The sequence below is a fragment of the Gorilla gorilla genome, chromosome 7 (genome assembly GCF_029281585.2).
Source record: "Gorilla gorilla gorilla isolate KB3781 chromosome 7, NHGRI_mGorGor1-v2.1_pri, whole genome shotgun sequence".
Classification (NCBI taxonomy): domain Eukaryota; kingdom Metazoa; phylum Chordata; class Mammalia; order Primates; family Hominidae; genus Gorilla; species Gorilla gorilla.
The window spans coordinates 103,822,662-103,839,119 of NC_073231.2; the positions used below are offsets into that span (position 1 = coordinate 103,822,662).

The following is a 16,458-nucleotide window of genomic DNA, read 5'->3' on the forward strand; positions in this document are numbered from 1 at the left end:
ATTCATAATGTTAACATATTAAAAAGTCAAAACCATATGAGCCATCTCAATAGATGCAGAAAAAGCATTGGATAAGATCTGACATTCATTTTTTCTTTAAATAAACTTTCAGCAAATTAGGAATGAAGGTGGCCAGGCGTGATGGCTCACGCCTGTAATCCCAGTACTTTGGGAGGCCGAGGCGGGCGGATCGTGAGGTCAGGAGATTGAGACCATCCTGGCTAACACGGTGAAACCCCGTCTCTCCTAAAAATAGAAAAAATTAGCTGGGCATGGTGGCAGGCACCTGTAGTCCCAGCTACTCGGGAGGCTGAGGCAGGAGAATGGCGTGAACCTGGGAGGCAGAGCTTGCAGTGAGCCAAGATCGTGCCACTGCACTCCAGCCTGGGCAACAGAGCAAGACTCCATCTCAAAAAAAAAAAAAAAACCAAAAAACAAAAAAAAAAAAACAACGGAATGAAGGTAACTGCCTCAATCTGATAAAGTGCATCAGTGAAAAAACTATCAGCTAACATCATACTTAATAGTGAAAGACAATGCTTTCTTTATCAGATCAGGAATAAAACAGAATGTCCACTCACACCACTTCTATTTAATATTGTACTGGAAGTTCTAGCCAGTGCAATAAGACAGAGAAAGATCAATAAATGGTACCTAGATTGTTAAAAAAAACACCATCTTTATTAACAGATAACATGATCACCTGTGTAGAAAATCCAAAGGAATCTATAAAAAAGCTACTAGAACTATTAATAGCAAGTGACTTTATCAAGGTTGCAGGACACAAGATCAATATACAAAAATAAGTTAGTTTTATATACTTACAATGGACCATCAAAATATGAAATTTAAAAAATACCTTTTCAGGCTGGGCACGGTGGCTCATGCTTGTAATCCCAGCACAATGGGAGACCAAAGCAGGTGGATCACTTGAGGTCAGGAGTTTGAGACAAGCCTGGCCAACATGGTGAAAGCTTGTCTCTACTAAAAATATGAACATTAGCCAGGCATGGTGGCAGGTGCCTGTAATCCCAGCTACTTGGGAAGCTGAGGCAGGGGAATTGCTTGAACCCAGGAGGCAGAGGTTTCAGTGAGCTGAGATTGCACCACTGCATTCCAGCCTGGGTGACAGAGCAAGACTCTGTCAAAAAAAAAAAAAAAAAAAAAAAAAAAAAAGACAAGTCACTCAATAAGCCAAAGAATATATGGAGATGGCGAAGAAGCATATGAAAATATATTCAACAACATTAGTCATTAGGTAGATACAAAGTGAAGTCATATTGAGATAATCATACCCACTAGAATGACTAAAATTACCAAGTGATGATGAGGATATGGAGCAACTGGAACTCTCATAAATTGCTGGTGGGAATGTTTAAGCAGTTAAGCATACATGTCCCATATGACTCATCCATTATGCAAAAGGAATGAAAGCATATGTCCACACAAAAACTTGTGCATTAGTGTTCATAGCTGCTTTATTTGTGATAGCCCCAAACTGGAAACAGGTAACCAGCCCTTCAGCAAGTGAATGGATAAACAAATTGTGGTATAATCACATAGTGAAATACTACTCTGCAATAAAAAGGAACAAACTATTGACACACATATGAATATGGATGAATCTCAAAATAATTATGCTGAATGAAAGAAACCAGACAAAAAAGAATACATACTATATGATTACGTTTATTTAAAGTTCCCTGGGGAGATAAAAAAAGAAGATAAAAAATAAAATTCTAGAAAATGCAAACTGATTTATCTGGATAGAAGGTAAATGGTTATTTGGGACTGGAGAGAGTGGGGAAGAATGAATTAGCAAGAGACAGGAAAGTTTTGAGAGTAATGCGTATGCTCATTATTTTGATTGTGGCGATGGTTTCATGGCAGGATACATATGCAAAATGCATCAGATTGTTTTTCTTGAGTATGTGCAGTTTGGTTTTTGTCAATTATACCCCAAAAAAACTAAAAACAAGTAGAAGAGACTGTATTATTCCAAAATTTCTATGTCATAAAACACCAAGAGAGGCTGTGGAAATGTTCTGGCCCATCACTATCCTATGGGACACTCTGGTTGATGGAAATTCTCTGTTTGCATCATACAATACAGTAGTCAGGAGCCACACGTGGCCACTGAGCACTTGAGATACAGCCAATGCAACCCAGTAACTGAATTTTTGTTTCGTTTTGTTTTGTTTGTTAGAGACAGGCTCTTGCTTTGTTGCCCAGGCTGGACTGCAGTGGTACAGTCATAGCTCATAGCTCACTGCAATCACCAACTCCTGGGCTCATGAGATCTCCTGGCCTCAGCCTCCCTAGTAGCTGGGACTACAGGCAGGTGCCACCTTGCTCAGCTAACTTAAAAAAATTCTTTTTCTGCTGAGCGCAGTGGCTCACGCCTGTAATCCTAGCACTTTGGGAGGCCGAGGCGGGTGGATTGCCTGAGTTCAGGAGTTCGAGAACAGCCTGGGCAACACGGTGAAACCCCGTCTCTACTAAATTATAAAAAATTAGCTGTGTGTGGTGGTGTGCGCCTATAGTTCCAGCTACTTGGGAGGCTGAGGCAGGAGAATTGCTTGAACCCGGGAGGCGGAGATTGCAGTGAGCTGAGATCGTGCCACTGCACTCCACCCTGGGCAGCAGAGCGAGACTCCATCTCAAAAAAAAAAAAAACTTCTTTTTTCAGAAATGGGGTCTTGCTATGTTGCTCAGGCTGGTCTCAAATTTCTGGGTTCAAGCAATCCTCCAGCCTCAGCTTCACAAAGCATTGGGATTACAAGCATGAGCCACCACCCCTGGCTGAATTTTTATTGTTATTTCATTTTAATCAATTTTAATTTAAATAGACATATTAGGCAGCATGGTTCTAGATTAAGGGAGACTAAGCAGATATGAAAATGAAATACAATCTCTGACCCTAGGCTAGATCCTGTACTGGAAGGTGAAAAATGCTATGAAGAACATAATTAAGTCAACTGACAAAATTAGAATATGGATGGTAGATTAAATATAAGTATTGTATCAATGTAAACTTATGAAATTTATAACCATACTGCAGTTATGTAAGAGAATATCCCTCCTCTTAGGAAACACAGACTGTTTTTAAGGGAAAGGACCAGAATGTATGTAATGTACCCTCACATAGGTCAGAGAGATGACCAAGTAATCACAGGAATGGGGTAAAATGTTAACAAAGGTGAATCTGGGTAAAGAGTATTTAAGTGTTTCTTGTTTTATTTTTATGTTTGTAACTTTTTGTAAGCTTGAAATTGTTTTCAAAGAAAAAGATTTTTTAAATGCCTTTATATATGACTATGGTATTACAGTTATATTGTTTATAAAGACTCCCAGTGTTTTAAAGCTACATTATGAAGCATTTATGGACAAAATAATACAATGTCTGGGCCAGGTGTGGTGGCTCACTCCTGTAATCCCAGCACTTCGGAAGGCCGAGGCAGGTGGATCACGAGATCAGGAGTTCAAGACCAGCCTGGCCAAGATGGTGAAACCCCATCTCCACTAAAAATACAAAAATTAGCCGGGCATGGTGGCAGGCACCTGTAATCCCAACTACTTGGGAGGCTGAGGCAGGAGGATTGCCTGGACCTGGGCGGCAGAGGTTGCAGTGAGCCAAGATTGCGCCACTGCACTCCAGCCTGGGTGTTAGAGTGAGATTCCATCTCAAAAAAAAAAAAAAAAAATTACTCAGGCATGGTGGCATGCACCGGTAATTCCAGCTACTCAGGAGGCTGAAGCAGGAGAATTGCTTGAACCTGGGAGGTGGAGGTTGCAGTGAGCCTAGATTGCGACATTGCGCTTCAGCCTGGGCAATGGAGCGAGACTCTGTCTCAAAACAGACAATAATAATAATAATAATAATAATAACAATACAATGTCTGGGGTTTGCTTCAAAGTAATGTGGGATCTTCCTATAGAGAGTGGGGACATTGCTGAAAGCCAAGCAGCCATAGATTGATTCTCCTGAAGCTGGGTGATATGTACATGGATTTATTATACTACTCAGTCCATTTTTGAAATTGGACATTATTGTATATTTTGCTTAACATTTCCGTAAGTTTAAATTGGGAAATATTGGCATCTTACTCAACATTTTTTCCTTTCGAAAATATTGTATATCTTTCCCTTACTCAGTTTGTTTCCTCTGGTATGGACTGGGAACTCTCATTTATACCAAATTATTTATTAGGAAGATTATTTATGCAGTTCAAATGTTCCTTAAAATAATAAAAACCCTCATCAAAACAAAGACTCCTTTTAAGATTCCATCAGTGGTCATTTATTTCAAGCAATTTTAAACAATGTGTCCAAGTTCCACTATGGGAAAATATTTTGCTCAGATTCTGCAATAAAAGTTTCTTTCCATATTTAAAAATACTTATACAAAAAATACAAAAAAAAAGAAAAAATAAAGAACAAAAACAGAAAAACAAAAATAAAAATACACAAGTAAAATTTCATTATGACAAATTTCATGAAATACTTTTAAAAAAAATATTTTGGTTTAAATTAGTGTATCCCTAGAGATCACATTCTCTGTGAATCTTGAGGTAAAAAATCCTATTTATGTGCAGCTGAGCCCAATGAGGTAACCAGGAGGTGTTTTGAACTCAGAGTATTTATGCCTTTCACTCCTAGGCCTTATTTTTCCCAGGTTATGATTTTGTGTCTTATTGTTTGGCTCATTGTTTGATGGGTTTAAGTGGTTTGGAGTTTGGCTTTGGGAACGTTTAATTGTTTTAATTGCTTAAATTCGATAAAACACTCAGCTAAACCATTCTCAGCCTGCAGTCTGGCAAATACCCCATCTTCATTTTAGTGGCTCTTACATGAATCAAGACAAGGAAAGCATGTTCACAAATTTGTTTGTTGCATAAACATTTCGTAATATGTCAGGAAGTTTGTCTTTGCCTAGCAGAAGAGTCTAGGTATAATAATAATAATAATAGAAGAAGAAGAAGGAAAGGAAGAAAGAAAGAAAAGAAAGAAAGAAAGACAGAAAGGAAGGAAGGAAGGAAGAAAGGAAGAAAGGAAGGAAGGAAGGGAGAGAGAGGAAGGAAGGAAAGAAAGAAAGAAAAGAAAAGAAAGAGGGAAAGAAGAGGAGGAGGGAGGAAGAGGGGAAGAGGGAAGAGGGGGAAGGGAAAGAGGAAGGAGAAGGGGGAGGAGGGGAAAGAGGGAAGAGGAAGGAAGAAGGAGAAGGAAAGAAGGAGAAGAAGTTTCTCTTAGGAGAGGCCATATCTCTAAACATGGAAGTAGCTTTATTGGGAGACCCCTTCATTGTGTGACTCTTTGAGGTGTGGGATTTTACCTGTTTGGGAAAATGAAGACTGGAAATCCCTGGTTTTCCTATGCTAGCTTTATTGATTGGTTTGCCATTCTTGTGATTTTTCCTTCTTGCCAGAGATAGACTACTGTGCCTCATCTAATCACGGATGTCAGCACGAGTGTGTTAACACAGATGATTCCTATTCCTGCCACTGCCTGAAAGGCTTTACCCTGAATCCAGATAAGAAAACCTGCAGAAGTAAGTTACAGTGGGAGTTGGAGAAGGGCTTGTTCTGCTAAATGCTCCTCTAGTTAGTTTTCCTTTCCGTGCAAATCTTAAGCAAGATGTGCTTGTATTCAGCATTGTGTCTATTAACATTATTCTCCCCTTTATTTTACTTTTTGGCTCACTAGATCCTATTATGTGGATGATTTTTAGATATTGAATAGGTCTGGCCATTAGATTCAATTAGCCAAGTGGACCCAAGCTGAAGCTCCCACCTGTGTGAAATGCAGGTGCAGTCTCCCTCCCCCTTATTCCCATAGCATTGGGGTCTTGGAAAAAGAAAAGAATGGGCCCAGAGATGAGAGGTAGAAGGAGTTGGTTTCTTCTACTCCTACAAGATAAGACACTTGATGGATGCTAAGAGGGAGGACATTGCAGCTTTATTCCCTTTGATAGGAAAGAAGAAGAAAAATGAGACTCTAGGACATCCCAGCAATATTCAAGGGGTACAGGGTGTCAGCGGGATGATATTGTGGATGTGCTGAGTGCCTCAAATGCCTGTCATCTAGCACATCAAGGGGCATGATTGGGGATCTGAGCACGGGCTCCAGAGGGCACCTGTTTAAGACAAACCATTCCTGAGAGACTGCTAGAATGGACGGCCCACAAGGACAGAGACGATTATCTTTTTCTCGCTGCTGAATTCTCAAAAGCTCAAAGAGTGCTTGGTACTCATAGATGTGCACAATGTTTGCTGAATGGGAATGAGTAAGTGAATCTTTCTACAATGTATCATCCTGGAGAAATTGAGGCTATTTTTTTTTTAATTCTTCAATCTTGTTAGAAAGATAGCCTTTTTTAGGCATGCAAGTTGTGAATTTTTTTTCAGAAAGTCTTTCCCTAGTTAGTCCACACTTATGCACACTGAATTGTTTGGGGTCTGCTGACAATGTCATTCGTAGAACTCTCTGGAGCTTCCATTGAGGGATGTAATTTTCTGTATGCTCCTTCACCCATTTCTTCCTGATGGTGTGTACAGCAGTGTTCTGCCTGGCAAGACTGCGTTTTGAAAGGTTTCACATATATCTTTTTTGAAAAGCACCATGAGCTATTTAACTGAATCCAGATGAGTCACATTCTGCTCATAGCACAAATTAACTTTCATACTCATTCTAGCAAGTGTTAAACTGTGTATAGTGGCAGATGGTTGCAAATCCCGGATTTTGAAACGGAGCCTCTCTTATAAAACTATTCCCACTGCCTTGTGAGGGTACAAACCCTGGACACATTCAAGCATTAAATGAAAATTTTAATGGAGAGCATTCAGAACGTGAAAACAATTAGATAAGCTATTTTTCATAAGACCACACATGCCTGCAATAGGTCAGAGGGCCAACTTTTCTGGTCTGGCCACTCCTCTGTGCTATTTACACCTTTTGCTAGGAGTGGGTGTGTGAGGGACTGGCTGCACCCAGGGGAAATCACTCCCAGGTGGACTCATATTTGCAGACCCAAAGCTCTTCAGTGGGCGGTGATTAGATCTGGTTCAGCTCAGATGCTCATTGCAAGCTTCCTCATGTGTTACTAATGGAGGGGGAAAAGGAAACAAGTTAGGCTTGGGGCCATGGGCGGAGGACATTTTCTTGACGTTCTGCATCTCTTACCAACCATCTGAGTCCCTTAATTTCTGCTACTTCCTCCACACCCTTCCTGGAGAGGCACTTGGAATAAGAGAAGGTCCAAAGCAATGCAGGCATCATTATCATGGGAAGGAGAAGACTGAGAATGGAAGAGGGAGTAGAGACGGAGTGACCATTTTGGAGTGGTCTGAGCGCTACAGATTGGTCCCCAGGTGGGCCTGTTTGCAAGCAATCTGTGGCCCCGACCAGAGTCCCTAATGCTCATCCATGTATATTCAGTGGGTATAGCACCTCTTTAGCCAGGCTCCTTACTTTTTCATCCAAGAAAAATGAAATTTGTTCCTAAAGGCCAGTGTCCTCATCAGCCCTCGCCCAACGTCCCGCCTCATCGTTACATTTTCCATTGTCTTTGCTGTGAACCCAACCCTGACTCCTGAGGTCGCCTGCAGGAGCGGCCCCTGACTTCATGCTTGCACTCAGTCCATTAGGGCAGACAGCTGTAAACGGAAGCGAGTGCTCACTGTCTCTCTGGAGCATTATGTGGATGAGGGAAGCCAAGAAATTGGGTTTAAAAATCTGGAGTCCGTTATTAGAAGCCTGAGGTCTCTTGAGTGATCTGAGCATTACAAATCTTCAGCCCAGGATACAGCCATTTATGTTTAATAGGAGGTTGATGGATGTGGGTAATTTTCAAATCTAATATGAAATCTATTTTTAAAGGAATTTGATGTCATCGAAATTAAACTGGGGGAAAAAAGATCAAGGCAGAATCCTACTGAAGAAAAGATTCTTGGCCAGGATTTGTTCTTGCTCCTCATCTGGGCACAATTTCTCCTCATGGAGAGTGCTATCATCAGTTTAAGGCATGAATTATTAAGGCAGTAGTGCAAAGCACAGAAACTGCGACTGCCCTGCCTGCCCAGGAAGAGCCCTAGGGCCAAATCAGATGTGGGTTCATCCCCTGTGCTGAGCTCCAGGATCCCTGATTCTGGTACCATGATGAGTGCTCTCAAAAATTGGTGTGAAGCCCACGGGTTCGACTGAGCCAAGAGACGTGACGTCCAGGCTTGGCAATGTCACTCATGTTGGTTATGTGACCCTGAGCAGCTACTTTCTACTTCTCAGGACCTGGATTTCCTAAACTGTAGGAACAGGACTTCCTGCCTTAACACCCTGTTGCCTCTCCAGTTTTTTTGAAACTTACTATCTGTGCACTCAGCTGGTATCAAAATGTACTACCTGGGGTCGCTGATCTTTCATGGTTTCAGTCTTACCTCCTCAGGGCTCCAACTCTTTCACAAGTTAGCACTCAGAAAGATCGTTTGATTTGTTTTCTGACAGTCCTGTCATCTGACCTCACAGAGCTTTAGTGGACACTCTGGGCCTTACCAGATTAAGTTGTGTCCATCCTGTGGGTGCCATGTCAGAGCACCTATCATGGTACCAGATATAGGATGCACAGTAGGTCCTCAATAAATATTTAGTGAATGAATAAGTGAGTGAGTGAATATCTAAGAAGCACACACATGAGGAAATATGACAAAAGGGTGGTGAGAAGGCAAAGAGCCACCGTTAAACATCTGCTAAAAAGAACCATTTGGAGAAGGTTTTTTTTTTTGCTTTTTTTTTTTTCAGACAGAATCTCATTCTATTGCTCAGGCTGGAGTGCAGTGGAGCAATCTTGGCTCACTACAACCTCTGTCTCCCAGGCTCAGGTGATTGTCTCACTTCGGCCTCCCTAGTAGCTGGGACTACAGGCGTGCACCATCATGCCTGACTAGTTTTTGTATTTTTAGTAGAGACGGGGTTTCACCATGTTGTCCAGGCTGGTCTCAAACTCCTGGACTCAAGTGATTCTCCCTCCTCAGTCTCCCAAAGTGCTGGGATTACAGGCATGAGCCACCACGCCCAGCCGAAAAGGGTGGTATTTGAATAGCTGCCTGCCAGATTGCTGGGTGATAACCTCTTTAAGAATCTAAATGGTTTTCAGTTGAATTATCTCATGTGTAAATCATTCTTTAAAAAAAAATCTTCCTGGGCGTGGTAGCTCACGCCTGTAATCCCAGCACTTTGGGAGGCTGAGGCGGGCGGATCACGAGGTCAGGAGATCGAGACCATCCTGGCTAACATGGTGAAACCCCGTCTCTACTAAAAAATATTAAAAAATTAGCCGGGCTTGGTGGCGGGCGCCTGTAGTCCCAACTACTCAGGAGGCTGAGGCAGGATAATGGCGTGAACCTGGGAGGCGGAGCTTGCAGTGAGCCAAGATCACGCCACTGCACTCCAGCCTGGGTGACAGAGCGAGACTCTGTCTCAAAAAAAAAAAAAAAAGAAATACGGTTAACAATCACACATATCTTGCAGGGTCAAATGAAGTTATGTTTGTAAAGTGGTTGGCACAGCATCTGGCATTTACCAGGTATTTAAGAAATGGCAGCAGCTATGATGCTATGATTATCATCACTAATGTTACTATCAGACTGCCACTAATAGTGAGAAAAATAAAGATGGCATGGTCCCTGCTCGTGGAACTCAGTCTAGAGAAAGAAACAGACTTTGAAGCATCACAGATACAAAACATACTACATAACCATTGTGATGAATGCTACGAAAGAGAGGTCCTGTAGAAAGAACTGACTTCATCTGGGAGGTCACAAAAGGTGACAAAATGACGTTGAGCTGACCGTGAAGGAAGATAGAGGTTAGCCAGTGCAGCAAGGAGCTACTGAGACAAGAGGGTGATGTGTCATATCTTTAAGTGATTTGTGGATGTGAGCTTCGTCAAATAACTTTTGGGCAGATACATGGTAAAAATAAAATCTATTCATTACTTTATGATTTCAGATCATTTCCCCTGTATCAGTTATGGTGCTTTTTGTTCACACAAAACAGGAAATCCAATTAATGGTGTTTTAAGTCAGAAGGACTTTTATTTTTTACCCAATAAGTCCAAAGGTGGTTGGTCCTATGGATGGCTCAGTGACTCAGTGATATTATCAAGAACCCAGACTCTTTCTGTCTTTCTATTCTGGCAAAGTATGTTGCATTTACATTTTCATCCTTGTCACCTCTTGGTTACAGGATGGTTGCTGCAGCTCCCAGCATCATATCCTTACACTACAAGACTCAAAGGCAGAAAGGACAGAGAGCAGAGAAAAGCATTTCTCTTTATACACCTTTGTCTTTCTTTTTTTTTGAGACAGAGTCTCACTCTGTTGCCCAGGCTGGAGTGCAGTGGCACAATCTCAGCTCACTGCAACCTCTGCCTCCTGGGTTCAAGCGATTCTCATGCCTCAGGCTCCCAAGTAGCTGGGGTTGCAGACGCATGCCACCATGCCCAGCTAATTTTGTTTTTTTGTTTGTTTGTTTTTAGCAGAGGTGGGGTTTCACCATGTTAGCCAGGCTGGTCTTGAACTCCTGGCCTCAAGTGATCTGCCCACCTTGGCCTTCCAAAGTGCTGGGATTACAGGCATGAGCCACTGTGCCTGGCCACCTTTGTCTTTTCAGGAAGAAAAATCTTTCTTGAGGGCCCCCAGTAAGCTTCTTATGTTTCATTGGTCAGAACTAGGGCATATTCCCACCCCTTGACCAATGACTGACAAAGAAGAACATGGTTGCCACGCTGGCTTAGACCAGCCATGACTCATGCTTGGGGGTCATGGGGTAATGGTTATTGGCAAGACAACCAACAGTGTCTGCCACATCCCCAGAAAAAGAACAATGCTGTGCAGTTAAACTGATCCAGCCCAGCCAGTGAGGTCGGTGGTGACCTTTTCCCGCAACACCAGTCTCATAAAGCCTCTCCACAAGCTCATTTTGTGTCCTTTTCCAGTTCTCTATCTCCCCTGGAGCCTGCTATGTGTGGGGTCTTATGGCTTTAGCATTTTCTACCAGGAAAGGAATTGCTTATTGGCTCCTGGTTATGACACAGTTTCCATCTGCTGGCAGAAACACAGCATGGATAGAGTGACCTTACCATAGGACAGAATTGCAGTAGCCTGGGGCAGCATCAGAGATACGCCTCCTCCAGTCCCATGATACTATGCCAGCGTGGTCTCAACAGAGCAAGGCGAAGCATTTAGATCCTTCTTCATGAAACTGCCAACCCCTGCGTCCCTAAACAGCTGGATATTTTGCAAGATCACCTTTTGTTTATTCTGCCTTGTGCCATCCAATGTCACTGTCAGATGTCACTGTAGACAGAAGCTCTCTACATGCTTTGAGCCCAGGTGATCAGGTTAACCTGAGAGAGATACTGGATTTTCTTAGCTTTTCCATCTTTCTTGGAAGGAGGTAGGCTGGGGAGTGTGGCTCTCACCCCAGCTCTCAGCTCTTTGGCCACTGACTCAGTTCAGCTCAGCTCAACTGAGCCTTGGCTTGCTCTTTGGCCATCAAAGAGGGAAAATGCTGGAGAATCCACAGGTATACTTCAGGTGCCAGGCCCTCTTTTAAACAAGCTCTTGGAGAGCAGGAGCTATTTTCTCTGTGTCCTGTAGCTCACCTGGTTTCCTGAAGATTTAGTGAAGTTTGCCTGCCTTTCCACCTCTACTGCAAAGTCTTCTTCAAGACATAACCCTGGCCTTGTCACCTCCACCAACATTCTCACCTCTAGTCACCTGTTTAGAGCCTTCACTGATCCATCCTGGGGCTTGCAAAGCCCGCACGACCAGTCGTGCTCAGGTGGGCCAGCTCCCTCTGCCTCCCAGCCTCATCTCTCTCCTCACACTCCAGCCATACTCAGCTCCTCACAGCTCCCCAGGCATGCCCCTCGCCCTCATCCCCAGGCATTTGTGTTCACTGTCCCCTCATCCCTGGGCGTTTGTGTTCACTGTCCCCTCATCCCCGGGCATTTGTGTTCACTGTCCTCTCATCCCTGGGCGTTTGTGTTCACTGTCCCCTCATCCCGGGGCGTTTGTGTTCACTGTCCCCTCATCCCGGGGCGTTTGTGTTCACTGTCGCCTCATCCCCGGGTGTTTGTGTTCACTGTCCCCTCATCCCGGGGCGTTTGTGTTCACTGTCCCCTCATCCCGGGGCGTTTGTGTTCACTGTCGCCTCATCCCTGGGCGTTTGTGTTCACTGTCCCCTCATCCCGGGGCGTTTGTGTTCACTGTCGCCTCATCCCCGGGCGTTTGTGTTCACTGTCCCCTCATCCCCGGGCATTTGTGTTCACTGTTCCCTCATCCCCAAGCACTTGTGTTTTTTGTCTCCTCACCCTCAGGTGTTTGTGTTTGCTGTCCTCGAGTCCTCATGTTCTCCTTCCTGTTGAGCTCCCTTACCTATGGAACTCCTCCTCCTCCCTGGGGCCTCCTGTTGGCCTTATCTCTTCTTGGAAGACCCTCTCACCCCAGGACTCAGTGAGGCCCCTGCTCTGTGCTCTGCATTGTCTTTTAGTTGCTGTCCTTGTCTGACTCCTCACCAGAGCCTGAACCCATTGAGGCAGGGCCTCCATCTCAGTCGTCATTAAATCTCTGAATCTAGCTCAAGGCCTGGCACTTGGCTGGCAGACAAACGAATGAATGATCTGTCCCAGCTTGCCTCAGCAGGCAGCACCCACCAGCCCTCTCCATGGGGGCTCATGGGAGCCCCGAGGGGCTGCCATCAGCCCTGGGAGAGGTCCAGAGTCTGAAGGAAGGTCTGCCTTTCTTCCCCTCAGGGATCAACTACTGTGCACTGAACAAACCGGGCTGTGAGCATGAGTGCGTCAACACGGAGGAGAGCTACTACTGCCGCTGCCACCGTGGCTACACTCTGGACCCCAATGGCAAAACCTGCAGCCGTGAGTGTACCCTAGGGGTGGGGTGCTGATGGAGAATGGGGTCCACTCACGGGCATGGGCGGGTTCACTAGCAACCAGTTATTTCTGGAGCCCACCGGGTTTCCTGATGGTCTGTCCGGTGTATCCTTCCTTATCCTCAGTTTCATCACCCATAGAATGTGACTATTAATACTATCGGCCTAGCCAACTTGGGTTGCAAGGATTAAAAGAATTAATAGGAATAGGCCGGGCGCGGTGGCTCACGCCTGTAATCCCAGCACAGGGAGGCCAAGGCGGGCAGATCACCTGAGGTCAGGAGTTCAAGACCAGCCTGGCCAACATGGTGAAACCCTATCTCTACTAGAAATACAAAAAATTAGCTGGGTGTGGTGGTGGGTGCCTGTAATCCCAGCTACTCGGGAGGCTGAAGCAGGAGAATTACTCGAACCTAGGAGGCAGAGGTGCAGTGAGCCGAGATTGCGCCATTGCACTCCAACCTGGGCAACAAAGCAAAACTTCATCTCAAAAAAAAAAAAAAAAGAATAGGAGTAAAATACTTAGAACAGCGCTGCTAGGCATAAACACTCAATAAATGTTAACTAATATTAGTATTTGCTGTTGAGCGTATTTACTAGGTCAGACAGGCCTAATTTCAAATCCAACCTCTCCCACCTACTAGATGTGTGTGAACTTGGGCAAGTTATTTAACTTCTCCATGCTTTGATTTCCCATCTATGACAAAAAGCAAAACTAATAGTCATATTATTCCCACAGGGTTTTTATAGGGAGAAATAGCCATTTTGATATGTTAGCCTGGTGCCTGGCACAGGGTAAACTTCCAATCAAGGAGAACAGTTCCTATCATGGAGCCTGTGAGAGGGGCCAGTGCCTGGCGCCAGACTGGGACAAGAGGCCGGAGGGGACAGACCTTGGAAAGCAATGGGCTGCAGAGGCTGATCTGAGGGCAGAATCAAGAAACATGGGATTTTCTGAGAAGGCTTGTCTTAATTTTCTTGTGTCAGAGCCACAACAAAGCTCCACTGGGTGATGTAAATGTATGGGAACTTGCAGGCTCTGCCAGCTGGGCGGCTCCATGGTTTTTTATGAGGCACCATCTCCACGGGTCCTGGCCAGCAGGATAGGAGCGCCTGAGTGTGGTGATGGACCCTATGCCCTTGGCATGCGGGAGAGGGGGCCCATCTCCATGACATGGCCTATGCAGAAGGGGCCCTTTATGTGCCTTTCCACTCAGCAAGCCCCACATCTGCTCCCCTTTGGAGATAGAGATAGATTGTGAGTGAGGACAGTGCAGCTGTTGAGCCCTGGGCTCCACACTGCCAGCAGGGAAGTTTCCCAGATGAAATAAGAGGTCCAGGGCAGTCCTCAGGAAAGCGTGGCTCCTCTAGTGTCCAGAGAGAACAAAGTGCCTCGGTAAAGGCTTTCTAAGGACTGATCTCAGAGGCCAAAGGGCTTTTGAACTGGAAAGTGGTGCCAAAGTCAGTGCCTGCTATACGTTGCCTCTGCATGTCTCTGAGTCCTTTTGAGAGGCCAGCGGGGAGCGGGTCTCCCATTCAACAGGAGATGCCCTGGTGACCATGGATCTGTGTGTATCCTGCCTGTTTCCTGGAGTGTCAGGTCTGCCAGCTGATGGCCCTGGCAATTTTCCCAGGGCAGGTGGTCCTGACCTGGCTGAGCCCATGCAGATCACCAGGGACATGGCTTGACTGCCCCTCCCAGCATGCCTCCGGGGACCAGAAGAGCTCTAAGAACGGACCACAAGAGATCGGGACCCTCCCTTCTCTCTGGGATCTAGTCAACTCTAAGAAATACAAACCAAGCTGTTTCTGTCTCGCAGTCCTTAGAGAAAGCCACAGGCTTCTGCTTTCTCAGAGGAATCAGGGAGCCCAGGCCATAAAGACAGCAAGCAATTCTGAGGTGCTCACTCTGTGCAGGCAATGCCCTGAGCACTTCCCATGCATAAACTCCATGCATCCTCACAGCCGCCCTACTGGGCACCCACATTCTTGTCGCTATTTAAACAAGGGCAAACTGTGACACAAAGGGATTAAGTCACTGTCCTGGGGTCCTGTGACTAACAAATGGCAACACTAGGATGTGAACACAGGCATGTAGCTCCCAAGATCCAGCAAGTGTTCGCAGGAGATGCATCCACCAGTGGAATGTTCTGGAAGGCACTGGTCCCAGGCTCTGCGGGAGTCAAGAGGCCCACTTGGCAGACCTGCACCAGGCCTCCAGTGTCTGTCCAGTCTCTGGAGGTGCATTTTCTCCATAAGGGAAACCTGGGAAGCAGCCTGCAGGGCTGTTAGTGGGAGCTGTTCACCACAGCTGTGTGTTCATTAGCCTTCGGCACTTGCTGCCCGGAGGACCAGCTGTGCAGCATTCGGATGCCAGGATAGGCCACACATGCAGTCCCAGGCTTTGGTTTGTTTTTTAATCTGGATGTCCTGATAATGGGGGTAAAAAAAATAGAAACTGATTTCATTGAGAATGACAACTCTTTTTCATTTTCAATTAGAAATGAAACTATATGACTAATTCTTACTCAGCACTACTTGATAATAATAATGTGTTCATTAAGTGGTTGCTGTATGCTAGCTACTGTTCTGAGCGCTTTACATAATCAACCCCTCTTATTCTCACCCTATTCCTATAAGAAAGCAACCATCAACATCCACATTCACAAGTCAGGAAACGATGGCAAAGAGGCCGTGGGACTGCCCAGCATCCATAGCTAGGAAGTGGCAGAGGTGTGATTTGAACCCAGGTAGTTTGATGCCAGAACCTGCATTCTAAGCACTACTCTATTAGCTGTGTGGCTTTGATCTTGACCTTCCTGAGCCTCACTTTCCTCTCTGTGAAATGGGAATTGCACCTGCTCTCAGAGGTGCCCTGAGACTGTGGATTCTGTGCGCCATGGCCCTGGCAGAGTGCTGCTGTCGTCAACACCAGGGACAGCATTCCCCAGCCATTGGGGTTGTATGCTTTACTCTTCAAAGAAAGAAATGGGAAAGAAGGCTGGGCATGGTGTCAGGCACCTGTAACCCCAGCTAGCTACTCTGGAGGCTGGGGCAGGAGAATCGCTTGAATCCAGGAGGTGGAGGTTGCAGTGAGCCGAGATCTCGCCACTGCACTCCAGCCTGGGTGAAAAGGGAAAGAAAACCAACAAGCCAGGCTGTTTTTCTAGAGGGATCAGTGGTGTGGGGTAGAATGACACCTTCCCTGTGGCTTGTTATGCCTCCGGTTTTGTTTTTGAATCTTGGTTGCTGGTGGGGTATTGCCTCCTCGGCTCCTCTATGCTTTCGCGTGTGTGAAAATGCAGGAGTGGACCACTGTGCACAGCAGGACCATGGCTGTGAGCAGCTGTGTCTGAACACGGAGGATTCCTTCGTCTGCCAGTGCTCAGAAGGCTTCCTCATCAATGAGGACCTCAAGACCTGCTCCCGTGAGTCCCTCCGCGCTCCTCTCGTAGGGGAAGGTTTGCACCAGGAGTGAAACCTATGTGACTGCAGAGGGCAGAGGTCATACTTGGG

At 45.4% G+C, this 16,458-nt stretch overlaps 1 protein-coding gene across 3 annotated transcripts in view; it reads left to right on the forward strand.

Moving 5' to 3' along the window:
- MATN2 (matrilin 2) overlaps positions 1 to 16,458 on the forward strand; it is a 165,532-nt gene that overhangs the window by 120,182 nt on the left and 28,892 nt on the right. For 2 of the 3 annotated variants that reach the window (XM_004047338.5, XM_004047339.5), the window contains exons 7-9: positions 5,423 to 5,545; positions 12,806 to 12,928; positions 16,248 to 16,370. In XM_004047338.5, coding sequence (XP_004047386.4) covers positions 5,423 to 5,545; positions 12,806 to 12,928; positions 16,248 to 16,370 — 369 coding nt within the window. The remainder of the gene's footprint in view (positions 1 to 5,422; positions 5,546 to 12,805; positions 12,929 to 16,247; positions 16,371 to 16,458) is intronic. The other variant, XM_055348064.2, reaches the window with a different exon arrangement.